The sequence below is a fragment of the Neopelma chrysocephalum genome, unplaced genomic scaffold, assembly GCF_003984885.1.
Source record: "Neopelma chrysocephalum unplaced genomic scaffold, ASM398488v2 Primary Assembly neopelma1_22, whole genome shotgun sequence".
In the NCBI taxonomy this organism is placed as follows: domain Eukaryota; kingdom Metazoa; phylum Chordata; class Aves; order Passeriformes; family Pipridae; genus Neopelma; species Neopelma chrysocephalum.
Genome location: NW_020897689.1, coordinates 2,504,951 through 2,532,395, shown reverse-complemented (window position 1 = coordinate 2,532,395; position 27,445 = coordinate 2,504,951). Strand labels below are relative to the sequence as shown.

At 35.3% G+C, this 27,445-nt stretch overlaps 1 protein-coding gene across 1 annotated transcript in view; it reads right to left on the bottom strand.

Moving 5' to 3' along the window:
- The window catches only part of MMP16 (matrix metallopeptidase 16), a 171,681-nt gene that overhangs the window by 39,979 nt on the left and 104,257 nt on the right, over window positions 1-27,445 (bottom strand). Inside the window, exons 4-6 of the mRNA XM_027682514.1 lie at window positions 26,053-26,357; window positions 5,800-5,961; window positions 2,461-2,678 (exon numbers count right to left, since the gene is read on the bottom strand). Coding sequence (XP_027538315.1) covers window positions 2,461-2,678; window positions 5,800-5,961; window positions 26,053-26,357 — 685 coding nt within the window. The remainder of the gene's footprint in view (window positions 1-2,460; window positions 2,679-5,799; window positions 5,962-26,052; window positions 26,358-27,445) is intronic.

Below are 27,445 nucleotides of genomic sequence, written 5' to 3'. Positions count from 1 at the left end.
ATTGTTTCCACCTGGTACCATACTGTCATCAATCCCCTGTTCTTCACCTCTCTATACTTTGCTCTCAGCCCATCACTCATGCCTTCCTAGTCTATCCTTGCATTAGTGTTAAGGGGTAAGGGCAAAGAGGTTTGGGTTTGTTTTTTTTTTTGTGACAGACCACAGAACCTCTAGCATTGCTTCCTCCATTGCTGGATGCTTTCCTTGTATTCAGTCCCTATTTCTGTTTATACCGCCTGAGAATTAATTCCTGCCCTGTTTCTGCTACAGTCTGACATGCTGAGCTTTTCCTTATAACCACCCCCCCATCCCCAGGATTCTGCAAGGTGAGTTGAAAATTACCAACAACTCTTGACTTCTCAACTCCTTCTTTTATCCTCCTGTCATATGCCTGCCTATACATTGCCCCTTCCTTCCCCCAAAAAATCTCAAACATGTAATGAAAATCCTTTAGCAGATAAAAATGTTCATTAACAAATTAATGGACAAGCAAGAGAGTTAAGGCTTACTAACTCAAGCATTTAAAGACAGTCTACAAAGCAAAGATTTGTATACTTAGGTAAGCTCAGTTGCTTAGCACACTAACCCAAGCCATGCCTTGCCATGTTCCCAGGTATCCTGAGGAGAAAACGGGAACTGTGAGACCCTAGAGAAATTAACCTAGGCAAAGGTGACCTCTTACTTCCCTTCCCAACACATTGCTTTTATGATTGCCACTACTTCATTTTGGAGAGTCAGACTTTATACATGAAATCTGTAAATGTTTTGTGACTAGCCACTTTTCTCTCAGAAATTTTTACCATGTTGCCTTACTACAGTATGGATTATGAATGGAGTTTAAAATTTGGAACATAAATGCAGTCTGCATACTAGTAAGCATGCAAAATGTATAGTAAATATGTAATGTTAAGACAGTAAACAGTAATCACTAAATTTGTATTTTCAATCAGAATAGGAAAGAGTGATTAGTAATGGTGGTGTATCTATTTATCCAGGAACACAGACTTGGCTAGATAGGAAATTTTGTATTCGTGGAAGAGCATTTCACAATTTATTGATTTATGTCTAAACTAAATGAGAATATGTTCTATTGCTCTTGAGGTGGATGACACGAGACTGAAGTAGGTATTTTAATATCCTGTTTAATGTCAAGTTAGAAAATTAGGTTCTTCCTTAACCTTTGAGTTTTAATCCTAAAAAGACTGATGTTTCAAATGGAATGGGCTGCCAGCCTGAGGCTGGCAAAATCCTTAGCTGTTTATGGAAAAAATATTTCCTGCTCATTGGGTTGTGAAGGTAGCTCAATAATTTTGAAGGAATTCATGTAAAGCTATTTGTACATGCTTTTTATAGGTATATAGAAATTGAAAGCCTGTGTAGTATCAATAATAAGATTTATCTGGTGAGATGGGTTATATACAAAGAAAACACATAAGGGAAAAACAGGTCCTATCAGAAGGGAAAACCAAAATTATTGAACCGGGAGCTTCATATTTTGGAACAAATATATTGCCCTTCCCTTGTACTTGGACTATTGCTGAAAAGAAAAGTGTTATCTATTCATATGAAAGGCCCTTTTTGTCTACCTATAATATTGAAGTTAAAAAGGATCCGATCATATATTTACAAAACAAAGATCCCACACATTCCATTGCTTAAGCAAATATGACACACTGCTAGTTCAAAAAACAAGATTATGCTGTTGTGTGTTTCTGAATAATTGCACAACACTACCTGTCAGGAAATTGGTTTACGAGACTGAGTAACTGTGATTCTATAATTATTCTTCAACATTCAATATCTTCTGGAAACCACGCTGCAGATCATCCTCCTAAGATAGCTTTGATGTCCATGAGTCTTAGCAAAGTGCTTCTATTAAAAGATTGCCTTTCAGTTCAGTTTGTTTATTTCAATTTGTTGTATATACCACATTTTCAGCTCAGAGCAAGAAGATGAATTGAAATAAATAATGACACATTTACAATAGGAATTTAGTGGCAAAGACCTTTACTAAGATATTGTGGTTTCAATGCAACCACAATACAATGACAGATCTAATTGTAAATGACAGATCTAATTGTAAAGTTAAAATTATAATTCATGGGAAAAAACCCAAGTGTATGTTGGGATGTGGCTGTATTCCCAAAAAAATCATCCCTATTATTCATTAATTGATTTACCCTTTTCATCCCTCCATAATATGCAGCATTTATTTACCCTTACATTTTGAGGCATTACAGTTTCCGCTGACATGGGTATTTTCCTAAAATAGAACATTACACCAGTCCCCTGATAGATGTTTAAGCCATGTGTATGTTTATTTTTTAATTTCTTTCTTGAACTTTCTAACTGAACAGACTGGGAAAGCAGAGTAGTGATGAATGAGAGTTTGCTTTAAAAAAAAAAAAAAAGAGAAATGTAGACATTTGATCTAACATTGAAAAATTCACAGCCTCCTACCTTGAAAACAAACATTTCCCGACGAAGAATAGCCAGAGTGTTGAAGTTCCCATCACAGATGTTAGGTTTGGCTCCAGGATAGGAAGGTTTGTCACCAGTGGGTGGCCGGGGAGGTTTAGGTTGCCTGTCATTCTTTCGTGGGTCTGCTGGAGGGACTGAACGATGTGGGGGCACGGTTGGTAGAGGTCTTGTTGGGGGTGGAATTCTGTCAGGTGGACCTTTAAAAATACAGCAGCAGGATGTAATATACATGCCCACTCAAAGGAAAAATACACAATAAAAAAAACAGCTGTAAGCAGTGCAAAACCTGCAGTGAAAAGGGAATGAAAAAGTGACCTAATATAGCTTTCTGATGTTATTAAATCATAGAATCATAGCATTGAGTTGGAAAGGGTCCATTATGATCATCGAGTCCAACTCCTGGCCTTGCACAGGACACCCCAAGAATCACATCATGTGCCTGACAGCATTGTCTAAACACTTCTTGAACTCAGACAGGCTTGGTGCTGGCACCACTTCCCTGGAGAGCCTGTTCCAGTGGTCAGTCAAGCACTGGTTATGAAGGGTATAAAGAATGACTACCAAAACAAAGGAAAACAATTACTTTTCACTATCCAGGATCTTCCTTATTGGAACAATATTCCAATAAAAGTTGCAAAGGATGCTTAGGCCACCATCATTTCAGATGAGTTCAAAGCACATTATTTACCGAGTAAGACTTGTTATAACAGAATCATTGTGACTTGTACAAGTAAATGAAAGCAAAAATCCTGTTCCTATTATAATCATCAGTCAATAGATTTTCAACCCTTATTTCTAGCTTATACTTATCAATTCATACATATATGTATGTAACATACCTGACACTTACTACGGACCAAATTTTTAGACCAAGTAATGTCATGTTCATTAGCGACAGGACATTCCCAGCTTTCCCCAAGGTCCCTTGGTGTATATATAAGAGCTCTTAAAATTGGACCTCAAATTCTAGGCATCTCTATAAATAAAACCTCCATGATTCACATATTTTCTTCAATATTCTGAAATAACTTACTTTTTTTTTTCTTTTTTCCCCAATAAGTCTTAAAAAGCTAGATACCTGGTAATTAAAGGAATTGTTTTGCAGATAAGTGAATTTAAAAGAACCAAAGTGGAAAACTAAAACTCTGTAGAGCAATCTTGAAACATTTTTCTTCTTCCAAATACATTGTCTGTTATGATATACAGAGTTTGATGACAGGTAAAATAACTCCATAATAAATATAAATCCCACTCATAATTTCTCTACCTGAAAGTCAAAAGGCCATCCTAGATAGATGCTGATCATAATCCTAATTGTATACTGAATGACTTGCAATGGGTGTACTGAAATTATCTTTCTCTTTCTACATATACAAATAACATTTAAATATATTTTTCACGTACGAAAAGATAGGAAGTTTCAGTTGGATCAGTAAGATTTCTGGAAACAAGATGAACACTTTCATTTTGTTTATTCTATTCAAACCTCTCTCTGAATAACTTAAATACATAATACATTTTGACTTAAAAAAATAAAAACCATTTGCATGACCAGCTTCAGAAATACTTTTCAATAGTAAGACTACTCTAAAACTGCATAAATAGCATTTGAATCTCTGAGAATTTTACAAAAACACAAACTTTTAAAAGAACAAGATGGATTGTGCATGGAAATCTTAAACTCGCCAACTGGTTGTCATACAATTTAATAAGGCATTTATTTTATTCACAATTTTAAGACTTGTGACATTTATAATTTATAGTTAATAATGGTATTTCAAGGAATACTGCAGACCAAAGTACTTATTTTAATAGGTGTGACATTTTTATTGAGGCATATGATTCCAGATCACCCCTTGATTTTAAAGGGAGCAAAGGAATCAGTAGCTCACATTTGAAAGTTTTTAACCCCAAACCAGATTTTTTTTATGCCATTTGGTGATGATGTCAGATACTACTTCCCAGGGGTAACACATTTCTCCTAATGTATAGCCCACAGCTGGTAGAGCTTAGCAGCTAGTTTTCAGCAAAGTATTCTTGTCTAGCCCCTAAGTCTAGACTACCAACTTATGAGGTCATGAGAAACAACCTTCCTTCCAGCTAATCACAGAGGAAAAAAAACTCAAGGAAACAAAGCTTGATCAGCCAATTATTTTGAAATTGCTATTTATGTTTTATGGAAGTAAATATATGTGCTTGTTGTATGATATTTTAAAAATCTTTTTAATATAAAACACCATGGATGCTGCAGAGTTCTAATTAGCAGTGCAATAATTCTACATGATAATAGTTGTACTTTCTAGTAGCAAAACTAAAAAAGGAATGTCCCTGAAAATATTCAAGATAAACATGACAAACCTTTAAGCAGAATAAACTGGGAGTACAAAATTGAATCCAATACAAATTTAATCGAAGAATATTAAGCAAATTATATGTACTGGATACAGAGCATTAACACAGAAATACCACAGATTTTTCACTGCAGGAGAGAAAAATAAAATATTTTTTTAAAGGAAAAACCGGAATATTTAACATATACCAACAGAATCAAAGTCTTTAAAATCAAAACCAAAACTATGCCTTTGGAAATTTAAGGGAGTAATATGGCAGTTAGTGTTACATTTAACCTATAATCATAGTTTTGTTACTGTTTTGCCTTTTTTTTTCCTTAATTTTCAGTTACCTTGCCTTGTCAAATTGAATTCAATAAATGCAGAATTTATTTACATCATGTGTCTTTTATATCAGGCCATAAAAAACCTAAACAAATATATCTTAAAGAAGTAGGCTTTTTTTTTCCCTCCTAGGTAGCTCAAAATCTTGCACTGGTGATAACATTATTTTGAGATTAATTTGTTATATTAATCACAAGAAAGGGTTTTTCTGGGACCTCAGACTTTGTACAGTCAGGGGATTGTTTTGCATTATAAATTATAAACTGAAAAGCAATCAATTCATCCAGTTATATGACCTTGGATTCCTGTACAAATAAGCTCATGATAGTTAAAGGCCTGTATTTCTTAATATTTTTATAGTTTGGAATCCCTTTGCAAATATTTTCTTTATGGATTTTTTAAACATTTAAAATTACTATTCCAGACGAGTGCAAATTTGAATGCAAGTTGTGAACAGTGAACAGAAACAAAGTAAGAGAGCTTCACCAAAATCTTTGGATTATCTACTCACAAGGAGGACTGGCCTAACAACTGGTTAAGTCCATACTAAAAACTCTTTTGGAGAAGTGATATGGACAGTCAGAGGACCTCAAAGGTGTTTTGAAGTGAAACACTTGCACTGTCTAATTAAAGCATGACATACCATATATCTTCTGGATGCCCTGTAAATCATCATTAGGTAGTTTGAAGTTGTCAGTTTCCATATACTGGTAAAATGGAGCCATGATTGCAGTGGGATCATTAGAGTGCTCCAAGCCCAAAGCATGTCCCAGTTCATGCACTGCAACTAGAAAGAGATCATTTCCTGTGAAGAGAAGAAAAGGAAAAAAGATCTTTGAAACCATAAACATATTAACAGAAATAACACGTGGAGGACTCTGCACTTGCAAGACATTTTCACTGAATTTGAATTCCACAAGGTAATGTTTAATAATTAATATATCAGCAAGGATACAAAGGATAAAGTGGCAGCAAAGGCAGTTTTGTCTCTTTTTTTTTCTTTTTTAAAACAAGGAAAACATTATTTTTTAATGTATGATGCTCTTACAGACACCATAAACTTTTTTAACTGATGCACATGGCAAGTGTAGGGTTCAAGTGTCATAGCTCACATCTAGACTTGTGTGCAATTTCTAACTTGAAGCTGATGTTGCAGTGAACCTGACTAGAAATGCTTTCATTAAGACATAGTTCCAAAAGGAAAATATCCTTGCTTTGTGTGTTAAACTTCACAAACCGAGGACTACCTATTTAGGACAAACCCCACAGGGCACTTAGTCATCCAAACACTTGTAATCAGATCCCTGCTGATTATTTGTTGATGTTGTCCATTTCTGAATAACCATAATTGAAATCCTAATGAGGAAAATATGGGTGTTGTGCTATTCTTCTTAAAATAGGATGTCCTTATACATTCCATTGTGCAATTCCCTTATAAGTGTAGTTGCTTGCTTAAGTATTATAACCTTTTTATTTTTGTAGGACTAAAAAAAAAAACCAATAGACCAATTTAATTTTTGTGTTATTCCCTTCTAAAAAGCATCTTTAAATTTTTTATTATAGGGTATTTGACACAACTGGAAGATTTGGTAGTAGAATTATGGCACTCTGTGAAGTAAACACAAATCAAAGTCAATAAGATTGTTTCTAAAAGAGTTTCAGAGCTGGACCTCTATGGTATTAATTTTATCTATTTTTACTCATCTAAGACCTGGTTCCACACATCTTTCTATGAGTCTTTCATACAGATTCTGTTGTAGTCAACCTGTCATAAAACGAGACTTTGGAAAAATGTTTTACATCAGGAGAAAGGTTCCAGTCAGCTGGAAAGGGTCACATCCAGAATATTGCTCATTTTCACCACCTATGGATGGGAGGAACTACCCTCCAGAAGTGTGATCCTGTCCCACTGACAAGAGAAATACTCTAGTATTACGCTGACCATCTAACTTTTAGATGGCTTGACCCAAAGGAAATTGGTGCCACCCACAGTAGGTAGTTTCCTTTTGAAAGAAAAATATAAATAATTAAAGGCCTATACTGTGGCCTAGTAGTCGCATATTGGAAAAAGAAAATGATCAGTGTTAACTCTTGTCCTATATTCTGTAAATTCTTCGGGGATAGACAGTTATTTTCCACTGCTGGCACTTGATCTGGAAGTTCTATAATATTAATAGTAATAATATTAAGAAGAATTTAGCAAAAAAAATTGCATATATATGTTACAGAACTTTGAGGACATAGTTGATAGTATTTCAATTTTTAAAGTCTTTTCTCTTGTTGACACAAATAAATAAACTTTCTCCCAAGTACATATGAAAGAGAAAATACTTTGCAGTAGATGTCTTCATGATGTTTGGAGCCGTGCTAATGTTTGTAAAATAAATGTTTGAATAAAAGCGTGAAAACAGACACAAGTAAAACTATGTGCTCAGTTCACAGAGTCTTTTCATACCTTCTCATTCTTGATATGGAAATATGAAAACTAAATATTCTTGATCTTTTATTCAAAGTAATTGTGCAGAAAAATCACATCTTTCAGAAATTAATGTGACATAATGTGCTTCTAGAAATGAGAAGTTTATCCTACCATTTATAATTATGTGGTTTCCAGATGAAGTGTTTTATGACAATATTTTTCTTAGATGCAGTTCTTTTTATAGTAAAGCAGATTCTTAATGTGCTGTTGCAATAGGTTTGCTAAGCTTGACTGTCCTGGTGACAAAGAGTCTCGATGCAAACAAAGCTGATCTTGACATAATCTCATATGAATAATCTTCAGCTTCTGTAGCTAACCTCAGCACTGGAAGTGATGCACAGAAGGAACTCTGTAAAGACTTTCATTCTCCACTAATAATGGACTAATTAACGTAATTTCAAAAAATCATAGGCTTAAGCTGAAAAGACACGAAAGAACATGTTACTATACTATAACTATTGTACTATGACAACGTCTCAGATTATTTTTCCATTCTTTTCTGCATTTTATGGAAGTTAGAGTTCTAAACTAAGTTTATTAGAATGCAATATTTCTTTCCTTGGTATTAACTCAAATATTTAAGAAGCAAGCTTCGTTTGCTTTTCAGACCTGTGACGGGCAAATTTGCCTCCTAGACCCATGCTTCCTACATAATAACTAAGAATATTAACTAGTTTAAGTCCTATATTAAAAATTGCACTAATAAGTTGGCCACAGTATTGACTGAATTATTTTGAAACAGTTTTTAATTAATAGTATTTATTCTACCACTATAATTAGGCTCGTTAGTATCAGTAGACCAAAGAGAGTTTTTGTGGTAGTTTGGCCTAGGCCTTCCTAGGTGACCAGCTTGTAACCAAGGAAGTGCCCAGATTTACCCGGTATTCCCTACGATTTTTACGTAAACTGGGGTATAAGAAGAAGGGAGGAAAGACCTTCGCTCTCTTTCCTTCCGGCGGCTTTGGAGGTGCAGATCTCCCTGTGTTGAGTCTGTCGGCTTGGAGAGTGAGGCCTGGTAAGGCCTTGTCGACCTTGGGAGGCAGAGGCTGCCGGCAGTCACCCCAGCGTGACTCTCCATTGTCCCAAGGAGAGTAGTAAGATATTCTCTGCTAATTCTTTTAGTTGATAGACCTTGGGCTACTGATCAGGATAATATATATATATATATATATATTATTTTGGTTTTTGTTCTTCCCTTCCCTTAAATATGTAAATATATTTATATATATATTGCTTTGTCTCTCTTTCGTTTTCGGTTCTTTTGGTTTTTTTTTTTCCCCTCTTCTCCCTTGGTTTGGGGTGGGGGGGGACTCCTTGTGGTAAGGTTTGGAGACTTGGCAGGGAGCCAGCTCCAAACCATAACGGTTTTATATGTGGAATCCAACCTCTACTATTTGAGGCAGGACATCTGGGAAGTTAAATTGTTATACTTTCTAAAATTTCAAGAAACCATGGTTAATAAACAGTCTTGGAAGAGTCTACTGCTTCTATTTGTGCCAGTTATGCAATGTGTGAAGAATTAATACATTCTTTGGTTATCACTCCTTGTTGATTCCCCATACAGATCTCCAGGAATTTCTGTGTTTTGGTCCATGTTGAATTTGAAAGGTGAAGTATATAGTAACAGGGAAATAAATAAAAAGCACTTTCAGATACTGGTATATCTTCCCTCTGGTATCACAGATAATGAGCATATGGTAGAGCGCTTTTAGAGTAGTGCTTCCAAATGACAGTGGGACCATGTCAGATAACAGATATTATGCAAGGGCTGGCTGTTTCTTAGCATGACTTTCTCCCTTTGCCTTTTGAATAGGGGAGATTATGTAAAAATGAAAAAAAAAAAAAAGGCATTACATTCAGCATGTGACTGTCCCTCTGGATTCAGTATTTATTTCCACCCCATGCAATGCAACTTTCAGCCATCAGGGGAGCTATTAAGTGTGGCAAAGGCAGAGTAGCCCTTGAGCGAATGAATAAGGGGGAAGGGAGAAGGTCACAGGAAAGAGCTAGGAGAATAATATTCTTGCCTGGGGTGACAATGATTTAACAGGCAACATATTTTCTACTTGTAGTCAAATAGCCCCATTATTCACAACAATTTCCATCAAGAGTCATGATTGTCTTCAGGGCATCCTGAATTTAAACTGACCCAAATAATTTAATGCATTGAAACCGAGGTTTAAACTAGCTCAAGATGTGAGTCCAATGCAGGTAGGACCTTATTATCTTAGTTTCCATCCTTCTTTCTGCGCATACGACTAGATTTCTCCAATTAGGCAACAATTACTCAGGCCAGCGTTGCTTTAGGGAGCAGACTTGCCCTGAGCATCTCAGTGTTACTGTAACAAACTATGGAGAGAGCGGAAGGACAACCCTAAGTGCTCACTCGCTCTTTCAGGGCTGCATGGAAGTGTACTCGTGACTGCAAGGTTGATAGTAGGCCAACTTCAGCTCCTTGGCCAGTACTCAGAGTAAGATGAAGGAGTGTAAAGGCAAGTAAACATTCATACCAGCTCAGGCTAGCTTTGTTATCCTATTGACATTGGGTACTTTTTACATTTTCAGTCCCCACCACTGAAGGAGAGAGTCCCAAACGATTCTATATTCCAGCATACATTATCCAAGTAGAAACACATATTTCCGTCTACTCAGCAAAATGAAGCACCACCACAAACAAGTTGAGAGTAACAAAGTTAAAATCCATATGACTCTGATGATTTTTAAAGTAAAAGTTGCCACTGAAGGATATAAAATGGTGAATATTCATTGTGATAGCCTCAGTTACACCTTGTATTTATCTATAGAGTAGTAGAAAAATATTAGAAAATATGTTTCACAAGTCCAAAATTTGTGCATCTCTGTTCTTGTCTTCCCCATTAGCATGGAGATATGGAATAGAATGGCTGTAAGCTCAAAAAGATTGCGATTTTTTTTCTTATTTTATCTCAAGTTTGATTTCACAAGGGAAAAAATAAAGATACTGTGTGTAAAGAACTAAGACAAAATTATTATTTTTATACTGACACTTTTCTCTGAGGCTCTAAACTATTTTAGGCACTAAATCTGCCTGACTTTACAAGCACTGCCCAAACTCCGAATATAAATATGTATTACTACATCAAATATTCAACAGCCAGCACTGTGGAGCATGTTGTATGGGGAAACTTTTCCCTGTAGGTAATATATACACTATTTTTCATGTCTACAGATAAACAAAGCTAATATGTTTGTCCATAGTAAGCTATCAAGAAAACCTAGGTCTGAAGATATTAATTCCCATTCTATGGTACCTGAGTTCAATTTATAAAAGCAATATCCTAGTGTCTTAACATGTGACCTCAATTTTGAAGACTTCTCTCCATCCAGAGAAAAACAAAAAAATCTAGAAACTGAATGTCAAATTACAAACTGCAAAAATACAAAGATGTTTTATACACATACACTCTTTCTTCCAAAGACTATTTTACATCATTTTTCAAGTGATGTAGATAGATGTTTTCCAGTTAAATCCATATCAATCTGAAATGCAAATCTGCACAAGAAAAACTTCTTTTACAGTCCCATTATCAACAAGTCAGTACCTCAAAGGCAAACTTATATTTAATCAGAAATATTACACACACACACTATCCATGAGTTTCTGTTAGATGTATTCAGAATTTGCATTTTCATGATTCTGTTCATTTGTACCCCAATTTGACTCATCAAACCAATGCTGATAATCCCTACCAGATAAAATGTCACAAACTGTAGAGTAAGATTCTTACTCTACAAAGCATATAGAAAAGTGAAAAAAACAAAGGTTTTGTATCTTTGTAATTCCTATCCTTTCCAGATAGCCCAGAATTTGAACATGCTATTTCAACAGTCCGTCATAAAAGAAGATTCTTTCTGACCTTATTACAATATAGTGGAACTGAGTATATACATTACGTATGCACTTACATAAGCACTATATATATATATATATATATATATATATATATATGATAGTATACATGGACCTAAATATAAATCATAGGCATACTCTTACCCAAATAAAGGTGCAGCTTGACATATCTCAGACTTCTGCCATTGGCACTAAAATTTAGTAGCTTGGTGGTTATTTTGGAAAGAAAGTTTTGCTAAAAGTTGGATGCAGCAGCTTTGAAAAATGAAGAGCCAAACTAATTTTTTGTGGGTTTAAATAAAAATATACATTCATTTTCTATATGAACTTAGTGCATCTACTTTTTACACACTGTATTTTAAACAATAATTTTTCAATAATATAGATATAAATTCAGCTTTTTCATTGTGACAAAAGACAATGACATAAAAATGTCTTCTTTCACTCTATTATTACATACACTAACATAAACAATAAAATCTTTTCAAGAAGACATATGTATATATGCAGAAACAGAGGGAGGTACAGACAAAGTATGTACTAATTACTCTGTGTACAACTGAGAATACCTACAACGATATGTGTATATTTTTGATACTCTATTCTACTCTAAAAAGATGAACAGATTAGTGTGAAATTTAAGTTTGCTTACTTAAAATTTGAAAAGGGCATATTCCTACAGAGAAACGCCATCTTCAGGTGACTCAGATCATTGATGAGATATGAAGAGGACGTGTGAGTTTAGAGGTGTGTATGTCCTTCCTGACAGTATTTAACTGTTTCTGCATATCGTGGGCACAATTTAGAAGAATTCAGGAGACCACATTCTTTTTTAATACAGATCAGTATGTGCTTTGGAAGGCAAGGACATGCAAAAGGTAAGAATTTCTGCCTTACTACTTAGATTTGTTACCAAGTACATTCTATAACTTTCTAGTAAATTGCTTGATATGGGTGGAATTAATTACTTTATGTATTTTTAATTTTCTTTCTATAAAAAGCATGGGTATAAGGATATTTCTACTTTGTTTCTCACAGTTTCGATCACTAGTGCTGAAAAACTTGAAAACTATTCTGACTAGTGAATCAATATCAACTTCTCCAAAAGGAGAGACGTGAAGCAGTTGGAGACGCTCCTAGGGGATGTAAAGAAGACATGAGAGCTTGCATCAATATGATGGTATGTGTTCCTTCTGCAAATAAAATGCTTATGGCTTTATTTCATGCTTTGAGAAAACCCTGCTGTGACAGGGAACCTACCAAACTAAAAAAATCCCTACATTTATGTTGAATTTCTAGCTCCTGAGATCAACTTCTTCATCACTCAGGTCCACTACTGAATTTGTATATTATTTTCAAATGGCACTTTTATTCCATTAGTAATAAATTCATATTGATTAACAGACTGAAAAGTTTCATTTTGGGTGTTTTCATGGTCATCCTTAGATAATAACTATCTTAAATAAATTTGAATTATGATGGAATTTTGTATTTTGCTAGAAAAGACCTTCCAAAATTAATTTATCTCAGCAAGCTCACAATAGTAAAATGTTTCAAAATACATTGATCATTACCCTTGTTGCTAAATAACATTTATGCTATTTTTTTCCAGTAGTCCAATGCAATTACAAATGCTGCAAATACTGCAGCAGCCTTATCTATTTATACTCTTTCCTGTCTTCTTTTTGTTTCTGTTTTTATTTTTTAGTGGAAACAATAAGCTAGAGAAGTATTTAAAACTTCTTTCTGATGGCTGTAAGAATGAACACATGTTCAGATTGAAGATTTGGATACATTTGCATGAAAAGAGAGTGTATCATACAATTCTCAGCTATCCTCCATGGTCTTGTGGGTAAGTCAAGTGACAAAAATAAATGTAGAGTTTGCCAGCTGAAGTGCTGGCTGTTTAACACCGTGCCTTCTTTTGTTTTGAATGGATGATTTTTTTTGTCTTCATATTCCCAAATGTCCCATGTGTCCATCTCTGAAGAAATATTTGTAAATACTAGGAGGAAGTCAATGTCACACTGAAAATATTCACAATAGTTGTAACCTGCTGTGGGGCAGAAATCATGGAATGGTTTGGGTTGGAAGAGACCTTAAAGACCACCTTAGTTCCACGCTCCTGCTATGGGCAGGGACACCTTCCACTAGACTAAGTTGCTCAGAGTTCCATTAAACCTGGCCTTAAATACTTCCAGGGATGGAGTATCCACAGGTTCTCTGGGCAGCCTGTTCCAGTATCTCACCACCTTTCAGAAATCTGAAAAGGTCCTATAGACCACCAAAATCCCTGCAATAGAATGCACATAGCATTTAATTTATGTGTAAATCTTGTGTTGGCTCTCTGCACAGATTTTTTTTCACTCCATGTCAGTTAAACTACTGAGAGCAATTATATTATCCTCTAAATTAACTCACATTAAACCTATCAAAACTAGGCCATTATTCTTACCGTATCATTGTATCTACTAAGCACATACATATGATTTTGAGATTTTTTAAAGAGAATGTGACATAGTAGTGTGTATGTGTATATATACATCTGTATATATATATATGAATTTTTTTATATGAACCATTCTTCCTTCACTGTTATTTTGCTTGTTTAATTCATATTAAGGAAAAATGTCAAGATGATTTGTCATTTGCTGGTTTTTGGGTTTTTTCCATTGGACTGCTGATAAAAAGAAGTGGCAATTTTGAATACTAATTGGCAAAGAGATTAGAAGAAAAAAATCATTAAAAGTTCTCTGATCTGAAAAACTGATGTGTTTTCTATGAAGTCTGCAGACTTCAAAGGGAGACCTTATCCAAGTGCGCACCATATTTTAAATTGAGACAGCTTCAAACTGGGGATCATGTACATGGAAAAAGTGACAGAAAGACAAACCTGCTACTTTAGTTTTACTTTGTTAAAATTTACTCACATGAAATGCTCTGATCTATTGGATAATCTGCTGCTGAGATGCTGTGATTCCATATCCATACAGCTGTATGTTCCTACAGCTAGAGGAACCACTGTGAACCTCTTTAGCACTTGAAGAATACCGTGGGCTTGACACCAGTGACTCTTGGCACTTGTTGGCACAGAGATGCCTGAGCACCTGCCAGGGAGAGGCAGCCTCCAAGAAGAAAGATTGCAGAGGACCGCGTAAAAGGTGCTGGAAAGGATAAGATGGTCAGGCTGCCAAGTCATGCTTCTGGGCCTCCCAGCAGAGGAAAGCCTATGGAAGAATTTGCTTAGAGAGGAAGATGAAGGCAGGAGTTTGTTGCCCCTGCCAAAGTGCAGGAGAGACTGGACATGAGAATGTTAGCTAGGATAGAAGTCAATCCTGGCACACTTCCCCTTCTGTGAGTTAGGAGCTCAGCAGAACCCCAGACTGAGGTGACAGCAGTTGGTTCTGGCAGGGAGAAGGGGCAATGCCAGAGGTCCCATGTTTGATGGTTTTCAGACCAGAGTTTCCCACTGGAAAGAAGAGAGCTGAGTGCAGAGTCACTGGGGGCACTATATTCCCCAGCTGCTCTGCCATATAGGCATGTCAGGACCATTATCTCTGCACCTCTGCCAGCCACTATGGCCAGCCCTGGCAGTAGCATAAATGATCATTAAAAACTCAAACCAGCTAAGGACTGACTGTTGATATATATCTGTATTTTAGTTACTAACTCTTCCTGAAGCTCAGGCCCTAATCCTTTTGCTGCTTCTGCTATTTCTGCTAGCTGGAGTACAGATAGCAACATTAATACCATGTCACTAATGTATCTTCAGTGTCCTGAATACTCAGTGATAATCCCATTTCCTCATACTTACATTCTATCAGTTCCTAAACTGCATCATAAGAAAGGAGCTATATAAGATTCTTAAAAATGGGAAACTAAAAGTATGTTTACACATTACCATACTACCAGCTATGCATTCAAATATTCAGAGGTGCAACCTATTTGTGAGATACCATATTTAGACCAATAGAAGAGTGTTTGTCCTGCCATACCAAGAGAGGTGGGAGATGGCTGACACCAGCAATTACCTTTTCTGAGTACTACACTGAGCTCTTCCCAAAACAGGCATTTCTTTTTACCCCAGTTGGTACTATTATTTTGAAGCACTTACCACTTTGGTTCTCCTCTAATCTGAAACGACATGATTCAGTATCACTGGTGGAAGTTATCTAGCTATACAACACTGTAAAACAAATACCTATACCTGCACCCCTCACAGTAAGACATGAGAAACAGGTATTTCAGAACATGATTCATCTAGTTTATTTTAGACATCCACTTCAGGATGCAACAAACCTTACCCAGGAAGGCAATATATCTCTCCTCTAACTCTAAGGGGGACTCCATGAGATTAAGTCAGATATAAACATCAACATATGGTCAGATTAATTCCACCCCCTCAAGTCTTCTGGCTTTTGATTTAGGTCTTTTCATTTAAGTCCATGGCAAAACATTAATTATAGAAGTACAGGATATGGACTTGAGTGATATATGTACAAAACCAGGAAGCATTCACATAGACCTGAAGTAGAAACTTAATCTGTCCACTAGGGAAAAAAAAACAACAAAAAACCACAACATCAACAACATGCAAACACCCCCTAAAACCCAAACAAAACCAACAAAACAAACAAACAAACACCAACAGAAAACATTTTGCACAAAAAACATTGCTTTTTTAACTTACATGGTTCTTTTTGATTTTTCAGCTTTGATCTTATCTCCCCAACCCGATGTTTTAGCTGTAGATGTTTCCAGCTATTGGAACTCAAATCAGTTAGGAAGGAGTCTAAATATATATTAAAAACATTCTTGCCTCAAGAACATATGGTTTGGGCATTTTAAAGTGAAGAATTGTCAGGAAAAACACAAATTATTCTCTAGGTTTGAGAGCAGATATTGTAGAAAATCTTTCATTAGTTAATCTTATACTATTCTTACAAGTCAAATATAATACTATCTTATAACAATAGGACAAGGGTACATGGGCTCAAGCTCTGCCAGGGGAGGTTTAGGTTAGATGTTAGGAAGAAATTCTTTACAGAGAGGGTTATCAGGCATTGGAACAACCTACCCAGAGAGGTGGTGGATTCACCATCCCTGGAGGTTTTTAAAAAGAGATTGGACGTGGCCCTTAGTGCCATGATATAGTAATTGGAGTTGGATCAGGGGTTGGACTTGATGATCTTAGAGGTCTCTTCCAACCCTACCTATTCTATGATTCTATGATTCTATGATTCTATATTTTAGGGTTATCTTACATTCTTCTACTTTTTCAAAAAACAATCCATTAAATTTCTGACTAATAGATAAATAAATATGTAATCACTGTGAAATTCTTGTCTCATTCTCTCAGGAAACCATGACAACATCCATATTAATTGGAAATATGATTTTTCAGATTCTATTTGCCCCTAAAAAGGCAGGAGAAATGAGAAGGCAGTGCAGTAATAATACCCTATAGAACATCTTCGGTATGTCCTAAATCTGCTGTCTTGGTGAAAAAGTCTCCATTAAGTGGTCCTAGCAACAAACAGAGTCTTGAAGATCTCTGGATCACATGAGAGTTAGAGTGCTAAGCCTGATGCCTGCTTTAAATGACTGAAATGTCACTTTCTGTTTAAAGGAAGAATTTGAGGTTCATAGATAATGCTTCTTTCCTACATTATGGCTACTAGCAGATCAGACTGAAAATAAAAATAAATAATTTCAAATCATTAATTAATGTTGTGAACTCTTTTCAATTTATTCGCAGTAATAAAGGGAATGTTCTCTTTTTTTTTTTTTTAACCAAACATGTTTGAGATATGGTTTTTCACAAACTCTCCATAGTAAGTAATCTTTCAAGAACCTGAAATTCAGTCTCTGGTGTGAAATCTGATAGCTCATAAGGCAGTTTCCTTATTATTAGCATTAGTTTATTACTATTATTTTTGTATCATACGTTTTAAAGAAATATTGCTTTCTGTAAGCTGATGGAGCACACATGAAAATGCACAGAGGATAAAACAAAAAAAGCACTGGAACATGTTAATTTTTTTCCTTTTTTTCCCTTCTTCTCTATAACTTTCTGACATGTATAAAAATTATATGAAGCTCTCTTGGATTCAGGACCCAAAATCTGCTAAGCTTCTTTCTAAGAGGAGGAAGGATTAAAGTAGGACCTAGATTTATTTATTTATTTGTTTGTTTGTTATGTGTGTAGTGTTACTTTTTTCTTTGTCATTCCTCATGTGTGAGGTGTTGTGAGGTTGAAAAAACAATCATGAAGGGGCTGGCCCACGTTTTATGTATGGACTCATTCAAAATAAATCTATTTGCTTAAGCAAAAATGCCTTCCCAATGGTCTTTTCCGGCATAATGCAAGGAGAAAATGAGAAAGAAAGACAAAAAGAGAAAACAAACCCCAAAACTCCAACATTGTTAGTTTCAACTTACTAATCATTTTAACAAACATTTTTCAATTAAATTTCCTCATGTAAACTCAGTTCTCCTAACAGACTAATATGAGGGTCTGATTAAATTAATCCATTTTGGGAGATAAACTTGACTCCATTGTTGCATAAATAGTTGTTTGAGACAAAGACATCTCTAAAAAAAAAACCAAAACAGCAGTTCTTTTTCAGTGAACGTAGGTGCAAATGTTGCCAAAACTGTCTGCAAGGACCCATGCTGCCTCTCAGCTAGATGTTTCCTTGGCAGCAAAGTTGATGCAACAGACAATGTGAACTTTTCTCATTTATTTCAGTGCAAAGTCAGCCAGGTCTGCTGTAACACTTTTCATTAGCAGTTTAAGATCGGACAGTTGATCACAAACTGATGCAGATGGCAGTTTGTTCTGCTGGCCCTGGTACATGGGAAACAACCTACAGTTGCAGTTTGAATGAACAGCTGAGTTTGCAACTTCCTTAAATACTCCAGAAAGGCTTGTAATGATCTATGTTTACCTACACTGTGATGGAAGCAAAATGCAATTATTTGGCTCATGTTATGTTGCCTTTTTGGGTTGCAACCTGTATCACGACCATCTCACCCGCAAATGAGCGACCGTGTAAATATCACCTTGCTTCTATAGACACGAAAAGCACAATGTAAGATGCATGTTGTCGTCTACATTCCCATTGTTTTAATTAAGACTTTTGCAAAATCAGTCCTCGTGACATATTTCTCAGCCTCTCTTTCTGTTTGCATAATAGGGCATGTGGCAATTTTAGGCCAAGAAGGAAACTGAGAGCATAATATAGTGCCCCGATAGACCCTGGAATGTATGAAAAGCATCTAATTAAACACACATCTAGAACATGGGGCTGGATTCATCCACAAGACTGCTTTCGCTGTAAGTCAATATTTAACAGATTTCTATTTCAACAACACGCAAATGAAGTGCTTTCCTCAATGTCAAAAGGATGCTTCATGAAAGCAAAAAAACTCCCCAAAAATATAAAAATGAGGTCATGACCTTGCCAACAGTTAACACTTTCCATCATCTGGCTTCCAGCCAGTAGGTGTAGTCCAGCAGCAGACAGATCCTCTTCTCCTATCTGCATATTTCTATGTCCAATGGCTGAGTCCTCACAAGCAGCTAGGGCCCTTAATATTTTGCTTGTTTTTTAAATAATTTCCCATCTCTTCAATAACTGAAAGGGATTTTTCTATTCTTAAGAGCAGCTTCGCATACCATGATCATATTTTCAAGGATACATTTGATCCATCAAACGCTGAATATCTAAGAGTTACCACTTTAGGTAAGATCTTGGAGTGACTGTATATGGGACAGTTGGGTACATGCACACCAAGCAAGTATAATCCATGGAAGGTTTGGGAAGTTTGAAGACAGAATGACCCTTTTTAATTCTATCACCACAGCATGTACTTACTGACAGGGAAAGACTCGTTTGCTTTTTAAATAGTGAAAGCCTTGCATTTTAGTGACAGAAAGTATTATCTGTGTTAATTGACTCCTGAATTAAATTGGACATCAGGGAAACTAGTGAAATTAGGAGAATCAATCGATATTCCATTTGCCTGTGACTTGCACAGTTCTTCTAAATATTATCCTGGTATCTTCATCATTATGTAATGTTATAATATTGCACTTAAATAGTTTAAATTTAAAATAGAAGTTGTGTCTCCTTAACCTTACAACTACGTATAAACAAAGCTGCAACTCAACAGGCTTGGTCTCGTAATCCTGGAAAAAAGATATGACACATAAAATATAATGGAATAGATAAAATTTTTAGAAAATTACTTCCTAACAATATGAACATCCATCTGCCTAAAATGAATTTATCAATGTCAGGTTCAAAATTCAGAAAGAAGTAGTATTTCACATCTGCTTAAACTATAGGACATATTGTCATAGGATGTTGTGGATACCAAATGCTTGTATGAGTTCAAAAAGAGATTACACCAATTCATGAAAGGAAATCCCTCATAGGCTATTAAACACAAAAATATGGCCTGTGCCTCAGAAATTCAATGAGACACAGACTATTGAAAGCTGAGGGAATATGCTGGGGTTTTATTGCCATATGTTCATCCTGCTCTTATTCTCTTCCTTATGTATCTGTTAATAGTCATTAACTGGAGATAGAATATTTTGTGGGATAGTCTTTGATCTGAAACCATGTTTGCAACTCTTTGTTTACAAGTACATACACAAGTAAAATACAATAAAAATTCCAATAAAATATTAATCTTATACAGATTTATCCTAGTACAGAACTAGGATAACACTGCTTGATTACAGATCGAATTTGATATTATTAAGTGCTTATTAAAAACACACATAATCAATTAAGTAAGAGCACTATGCTTTATCAAACTAAAATCATGTTAATATTGTAATACAGACCTCCTTTGATCTGAAATGCTTGGCTTCCTTTATACCTAACCATAGCATTTGACATGAGGACAGTTCGAGACACAGAGCTCCCTTAGGAGACGGTTTTCACAACTCCACTGGTTCACATTTCCAGCAGCATATATCTCCTGCACTGTGTCAACCACACTGGCAGCCAAAAGAAATTTACTACAAGTTGATCTATGCAGTTCAGAGATCAGGATTTTCATAAATTTTTCTTGGCTACGAGCACAGTGCCCACAGCACAATCTATGCACTAACTAGAGTCCAAGTACATTACACTAGATACTGTATTTGCATCAGGTCCAAGAAGCTTTTACTTGGCAACCTACAAATGGCATGGTACAAAGTGACAGGTTTGCTTGTTTGTTTTCTTTTTATTGCCTGCAAACTTGAATAATTTTTGAATGCTGGACAGTTAACAAAAACCCTCCATGAATTCCTGAATTTTTGGGTTTGTTTTTCCAAAGATGCAGTTTTATGTATACACAAGTTACAAATATTCCACATTTATGCAAGCACTCTGCAGTAGTATTCTCTTTACATTTAAATGTTACTGTACACTAAAACCATTTATTACTTCTGTAATGGAGTTTCACTTGTTATTATCTATTGTAGGTTCTTTGATGGAAGAACTGTTTTCTCAAGAATTTCAGTATGCTACAATAACTGCCTTGGTAAATTTGCTACAGAAGTAAAAAATCACGTATGTTACTTTGACTTCTATTTTGCTTGCAGATATGATATGAAGAAAAAAGTATCAAATTACCACTACTGATCTGCTGTGTTTATCTACAGACAACTGAAACGTAGTTTTTGCCAAATATTTTCTGCTGCTGGAAGACATAGTTCTATGGTCACATTTTATCCAGTAATTGGTACATTAGGTATCATGTCTAAGGTGCTTGAAAACTAAGCTCCCAAGAAATCCCTGTTTTTCTCAAACACTACTCCTAAATTTTACCCCATTTTAAAAAGCTGCACTTGAGGTAAGTAGGTCAATCTTAAATTAATCTAGTTAAAAGTAGTGCACTCTCAATTTAAACTGGCATAACACTCCCTTAAATAGGTTTAGATGCACTCAGTAATTTCCCAGAAAAAATATCTGCTTTAAAGAGGTTTAAACCAACTTAAGTGCATGTAGCCAGACAAATGTGAAATCAATTTTGATAAACCAATGCACTAAGGCTAATAAGAATGCCCCTTTCAGTTTTGATACAGAAAGACAGGGCTAAAGAAAGGATTTTTCTGCAAGCTACTAGAAAATTTATAGAGACAGTAGCTATCCCAGCCACTTCTTGGCAGTGACTTTGAATTTCATCACAGTGATTTGAAATATTGTCATTGAAGAAAATACTTGAAAAAGACTTTTGTTGAGGTTTTTGATAATACAATATCACCAAAGTACTGCCACTCTTAGGAAGAAGTAATTGTCCTTTTCTGGATTTAGTGACATCATTCACTGTCCATAACATTTGAATTAAAAATGATATATCAAAAATATATATCACCTAAGTGGATTGGAGTCATGGGAACAAGGAAATCTTTCTCTAGCCTCAAGACTGGTATATTAAGATTTCTTCCTTTTCCTTTTTTCTTCACTTCTTTTTCTTTACAGTTGTTAAGTTCAGAAGAAAACAAGAATTTGAAGTTTTTCTTGGTGTGTCGATTTTTCAGATAGTTATTTACGCAACTTGATTTTCATCTCCTGTTTATTCCTTTCCATTTTTACATTTTTAAGTATACATTTTATGAAACATTTTCCTGTAACAATCCTAGCTATTCTGATTTGCTATTCCTGAACATTGTTTCTTCTTCTACTATAGTTGCCAAGTGTTACCATTATAACCTGAGTTTTAACCGAGACTGCCTAGGAGCACAAGATACTCCACATGAAGTAAATATCCTGTTCTAAATAATTTACAAACCTAAGGTTCTCATCTTACGCTGAAGTCTAGAAAGGCAGATCATAAAGGAAGTGCAGTCTACCGCACTTTACTGAAAAGGCCTACTCCAACAGAACAATTTGAAAAGTTGTTCTCATAAAAGAACAAGAGGAACATGACAGCTGACTGAAGGAAACCTACAGACCAACACACACACTTTGTACAAAGTATTTGAAGAATACAATTTCCCAATCATGCAAAAAAACCCCAAGAATGTTTTATTCTCCAGTATCTCCCTCATTTCCTAACAAAAGAAATTCTGTCCTGGTTTCCACTGCTTTCCTGTGATGATAAGTCTCTTGTCCTTTCTTCTAGCCAATACTTGTAGCATCACCTGCAGCACTATGGATGGAAATTCAGAGAAAAGACCTCCACAGCTCAGCTGGAGTTGAGGTACCGGCTGTACTCTGCTTACAGGGTATTACGAAAGCAAAGAAATATATCACTGTAGAAAGCCTGCAAGTATAAAATTGTACGACAGGAGGTTTTTTCCTGAGCAACTGCCCCATTAGTCTTTACTCCTACAAAAGCCTTATTCATTCTTCAGAACAAGGGAGGAGCACAGATCTCTTCCTAGGACATATTTGATAAGACAAAATGCCACTGAAGTGAGAACAAAGGAAAGCAGCAACGCACTGTGCTGATAATGTATTTCTATTGCAACTGTCCTTTCAGTCTAAAATATTATTTAACATAAGGAAAACACAAAAAATCAACCACACATGATAAGAAATAAAGCACCAAATCAAGAAAAAACCTGAAGTATCCTGCAAGTCAGGATAAATTACTGTAGAAATTAACTATATTCAGAATATTGATTCAGAATGATTCCTTATTTAGAATGAAAATTATTTAAAAAAGGACAACAGTTTATGTAAGCATCTCAAGAAGTTCTCTGAGGTAGACAGCACGTAAATAATTTTCATTAGTCTAGTACAAGGTGGAGAATGAGGCTAAAACTTTTCAAGAGGGTCTTATTTTTGCATTCTTTCTGCTAAATAACCAAGTTGCTCTGTGTTTTAAAACCTCCAGAATACTAGAAGAGGAATCAGAGAAAATCAGCCTTTTGGGGTGAGAGTTAATTTAAAAATAAAAAAAAATATTACCAAATCTTCTTGCCATTCTACTGGATTTCAAATAAAACTACATGAAGGTGACTATTGGACTACTGGAGCAATGAATCTTAAAAGAAAATGACACTCACCTGGGAAAAATTACTCATAGCTAAGATCATAAATACATTTTTCAAACTTCTGCTTTTCAGTGCTCTGAGACTCAGCTCAAAATGATATGAAGCCTAAGAGAGCTGTAAGACTTTCTTTCCTGTCAATCCCAAATGGCATGCTTGTCTTCTTTTTCCACCTGGAAATTTTATCCAGGCAAAAAAAACCAAAAAACCAACAAAATTCTGGATGATCCTTCAGGATTCCTAAACATACGCCAACACAGTAAGATAAACCTGGCCTACCTGATAACTGGAAGTTACAAATCAGTTAAACAGGCATATACAGATCAAATGCACATATATTTCTATTTCTAGAGTTACAATGACAAGAGACTTTTCTTTGGACAATAGCTATGACCTACAATCCACAGTTCAGACCATTTCAACAATGAAACTAAGAGTTGCCAAAATTCTTTAGAGAACTTGCATTGCTAAAATGTTTATTTTAACTATCATGTATTTTGCACAAATCTTCCAGTTTTGTACTGTAAATATTCCATTCTAACAGGAATATGTGTCTCTCAAAAAAGTATATTAGTACACCAAAGTACATAAGTTATTAAATTTGCAGAAAAAATTTCCAATGATACATATTAAACCTTTATGCTAAACCTTCATAAAAACTTTTTATTATAAAAGTTCAGTGTTCTAGAACACATAAAAGAACAGTCTTAGAGATAGTATCATTTTACTTTCACTTGATTTTTTCCTTCAAAATGTCTTAAAATTCATTAATAAAAGAAATACCTTTTGAAAACTGCTGTACAAAACTCAACCTCAAAAGGCATATAAAGACATGAGTGCCCTTTTGCACTATAAAAATTATTTAACTTAAAGGAGAATGAGATAGCCAGAAGTTCACTCACTTTCATACCAAGTGTCCATATGTGGAACTGCTCCAAAAGAATTATCACAATTTAAATTGATATCTTGACTTCAATGTACACATACTTGTAGATTTTCCCGAGTGCTTGAAGTAATAACTCCAAAACCACAAAATATAATGTGCAGTGTTGGTCTCGAACTGAGGCACATAAAAGCAGCTTAATTTACCCTCGAAATTGTGACTGACTATGTACCTGAACTGCACAAACAGAAGATTGCCACTGGTGCTCCTTTCAGCTAAAAGTGTCAAGAGAGCAAATATGACCTGCGCAATACCACAGATTTTGCTTCAGTAAGAATCTAGGGCTTGGTTCACAAGAAAAAAGCTTCTTGAACCCATTCCACAACTAAGGGCTTTCACAGTGCCATACATTGCTCTTGCTTCAACTGACTCTGGTACAGCAGAAATATTGCACCATTGGAATAGTCACAATACTGTATTTATACTACTGAAATATTAAATTAAAGCTTTGTTGCAAACTCCAGGCTACAAATCCTGCTACATAAAAAGCTCTGGATTTTACTTGGAAGATCTCAGGTGAGAAAGGGAAAGGAATTAGACAAATTCTCTTGTCATTCACAAACTCAGTGTAACATTGAAATACAACAGTTCCACAATTCTTGTCATCTCTATCATCTTTTGTATGACAGAAACATCCTATTTGTGCATCTCTGCATCTTCGTGTGCCATTGTTTGCTGAAGAGACTCACAAACTCTATGTAACAGGCTTAGAGAGATCTAATAGGACCACTGAAGCTGTTTGGAACCAAAACCTGTCACAGCATCAAACACGGAATATGTATACAGAAAAACTCTTCTTTCATACTGTTCTGCAGAGATGCAAAGGCTAGTTTTAAATCGGGATTCCTAGATAAAGGCACTAATTTAGTCACATCAGCTTGGAGCTCAGCAAGCGCCAGGTTATATTTCTGTGAAGAGTAACTTTAAAGAGTATATTTAATCTTGATTTGGCAAATTTCAGGTATGTTAACTGCACTACACAGTCAATTATTTGACCATGGGGAATGTACAATTTAAGTAAATTGTACTTGTTCGAATCAACAATTCCAAAAGACATTCAAAAGTTTTTGGGAAACACTGGTTCTACTCTTGGAATGGTATCTTTAAGACTTGCCTTTAAATGCTGCCACTGCATCATCATAAATAAAAACTGAAGACTATGTTTTATGTACACTGATATGCACTGTATTGGTGGGTAGCCACAGTTGTTCTTAACCTCTCATATCACTGCCAAAGAATATTCCACATTTTCCCTAAACCTAAATAAGATCGATATGGCAATAAATGTCAAAATGAAAGTAGTTTATGCAAACATTCAACAGTGTAATATCTGAATGTACACAAATGTTCCTAATAAGAATTCAGTGTTTCTCAAGAAAAATGTGTTTTCATACTGCATTACATTTAGACAGATACTCTTCTGCCTCAGATCCAAAGACACCAATCAACTGAAGATATTTCTAAAGTAATGTGAACTTCCAAAAGAAAAATATGTGTCTTTAGGGACAGGGTAGCATGGCAGTAGTTCTGTTAGCTAAAAATTCACGCCATTTATTTGTTTAAACTTAAACCTTCTCTTACCATCATGATTGGGATTTCCCAAAGTCCATGGCTCATCTGAGTCAAAATGAGTGTCTCCCCCAATTCCTGGCCCAGGGAAATATGCATGAGCCAAAAATCCTCCCTCCCCGTCAAAGGGAGAACTGTCTCCATGAAAACCTGATGCAAAAATGATAGTAATATCCACGTCTCTCTTGCCATTTTCTAATTCAATATAAGGAACTTCTTCAAATGTTAGGGGAGTTACATTCTGCCACACATCGAAGGCACGGCGAATGGCTTTACGAGTTTCAGCATCACCGACTTTTGGAGTGACGTTCTTTATGCTGAAAGAAACAGAGAAACATTACACAGATTAAATTTAACAGAGTGGTGACACTGCTAACATATATTTTCCCCTAATTATTATAAGTTCTGTGCTTTTAATAAAATGTGCTAGCCTGGCATTATATGCTTTAAGAAGAGTATTTTTGAACAAGCTGGTGCAAAATTATGGTGTCAATCTGCATAGCCCTTTATGCTAGAATTTATTCTATGTTAACTAGCTTACTCCCAGCAGTACAAAAATTTTATTTTTAGGAGATTAAAACTATTTTTAAATGAAAAAAATCTTAACAGTGGTATAACCAGATTAATCAACCACTGACTGTTTACCTCCTGGACCACAATTAGAATCCATCACAGTTAAAGAATGGCATGTCCTTTCTGATCAAAAGAAAAATGTTTTCAGTTAAATGAAATTTTCATTTCTTAGTGAGTTCATTAACAAAAGCAGAGCTCCATACTGTGACCACCAACCAGTATTCACAAAGCCTTCTTGCATTTGTCACTGGATAGATAATTTCTTATCAGAAACAAAGCCTTTTGACTTCAATACAGGCTAAGATGTCCTTTTATGACCTGATTACATCTCTAAATCTTTTATAAAACTGTATAATACATCAGACAAACAATTTTATAGAAGAATTATGTGGTAATACAAAAACGTACATTTAAACAGAAATTACAATCTTCATTACTTCCTTAAATGACACACATAAGAGAAAGGTAAAAACCCATCAGAACTGAAGTTAAGTTTACTAGCATAGTTATTTCTAAATTATAGTGGAATCATCTTTTTTTTTTTTAAAATCTTCTTTATTTCCATTATGGAATTCAAGATGAGAATGTCAATAATCAATTTCAGACCTATCCAATTTTCTCCATCATTGGCACTCAATTCATATGGCCAGCAAAAACTCTGTTAGGTTTTGTCTGTTTGAAACTCATGCAATCAGATGCTCTTTGTTCATTTGACATATGCTTGACTGAATGTCCAGCACAAATTGCAGAAATTACATAGTTTTAGAGTATATGTAAGATTTGTGTAAGTTTACACAGAATGGCATGCTAAAGGAGAACATTTATACCCTCA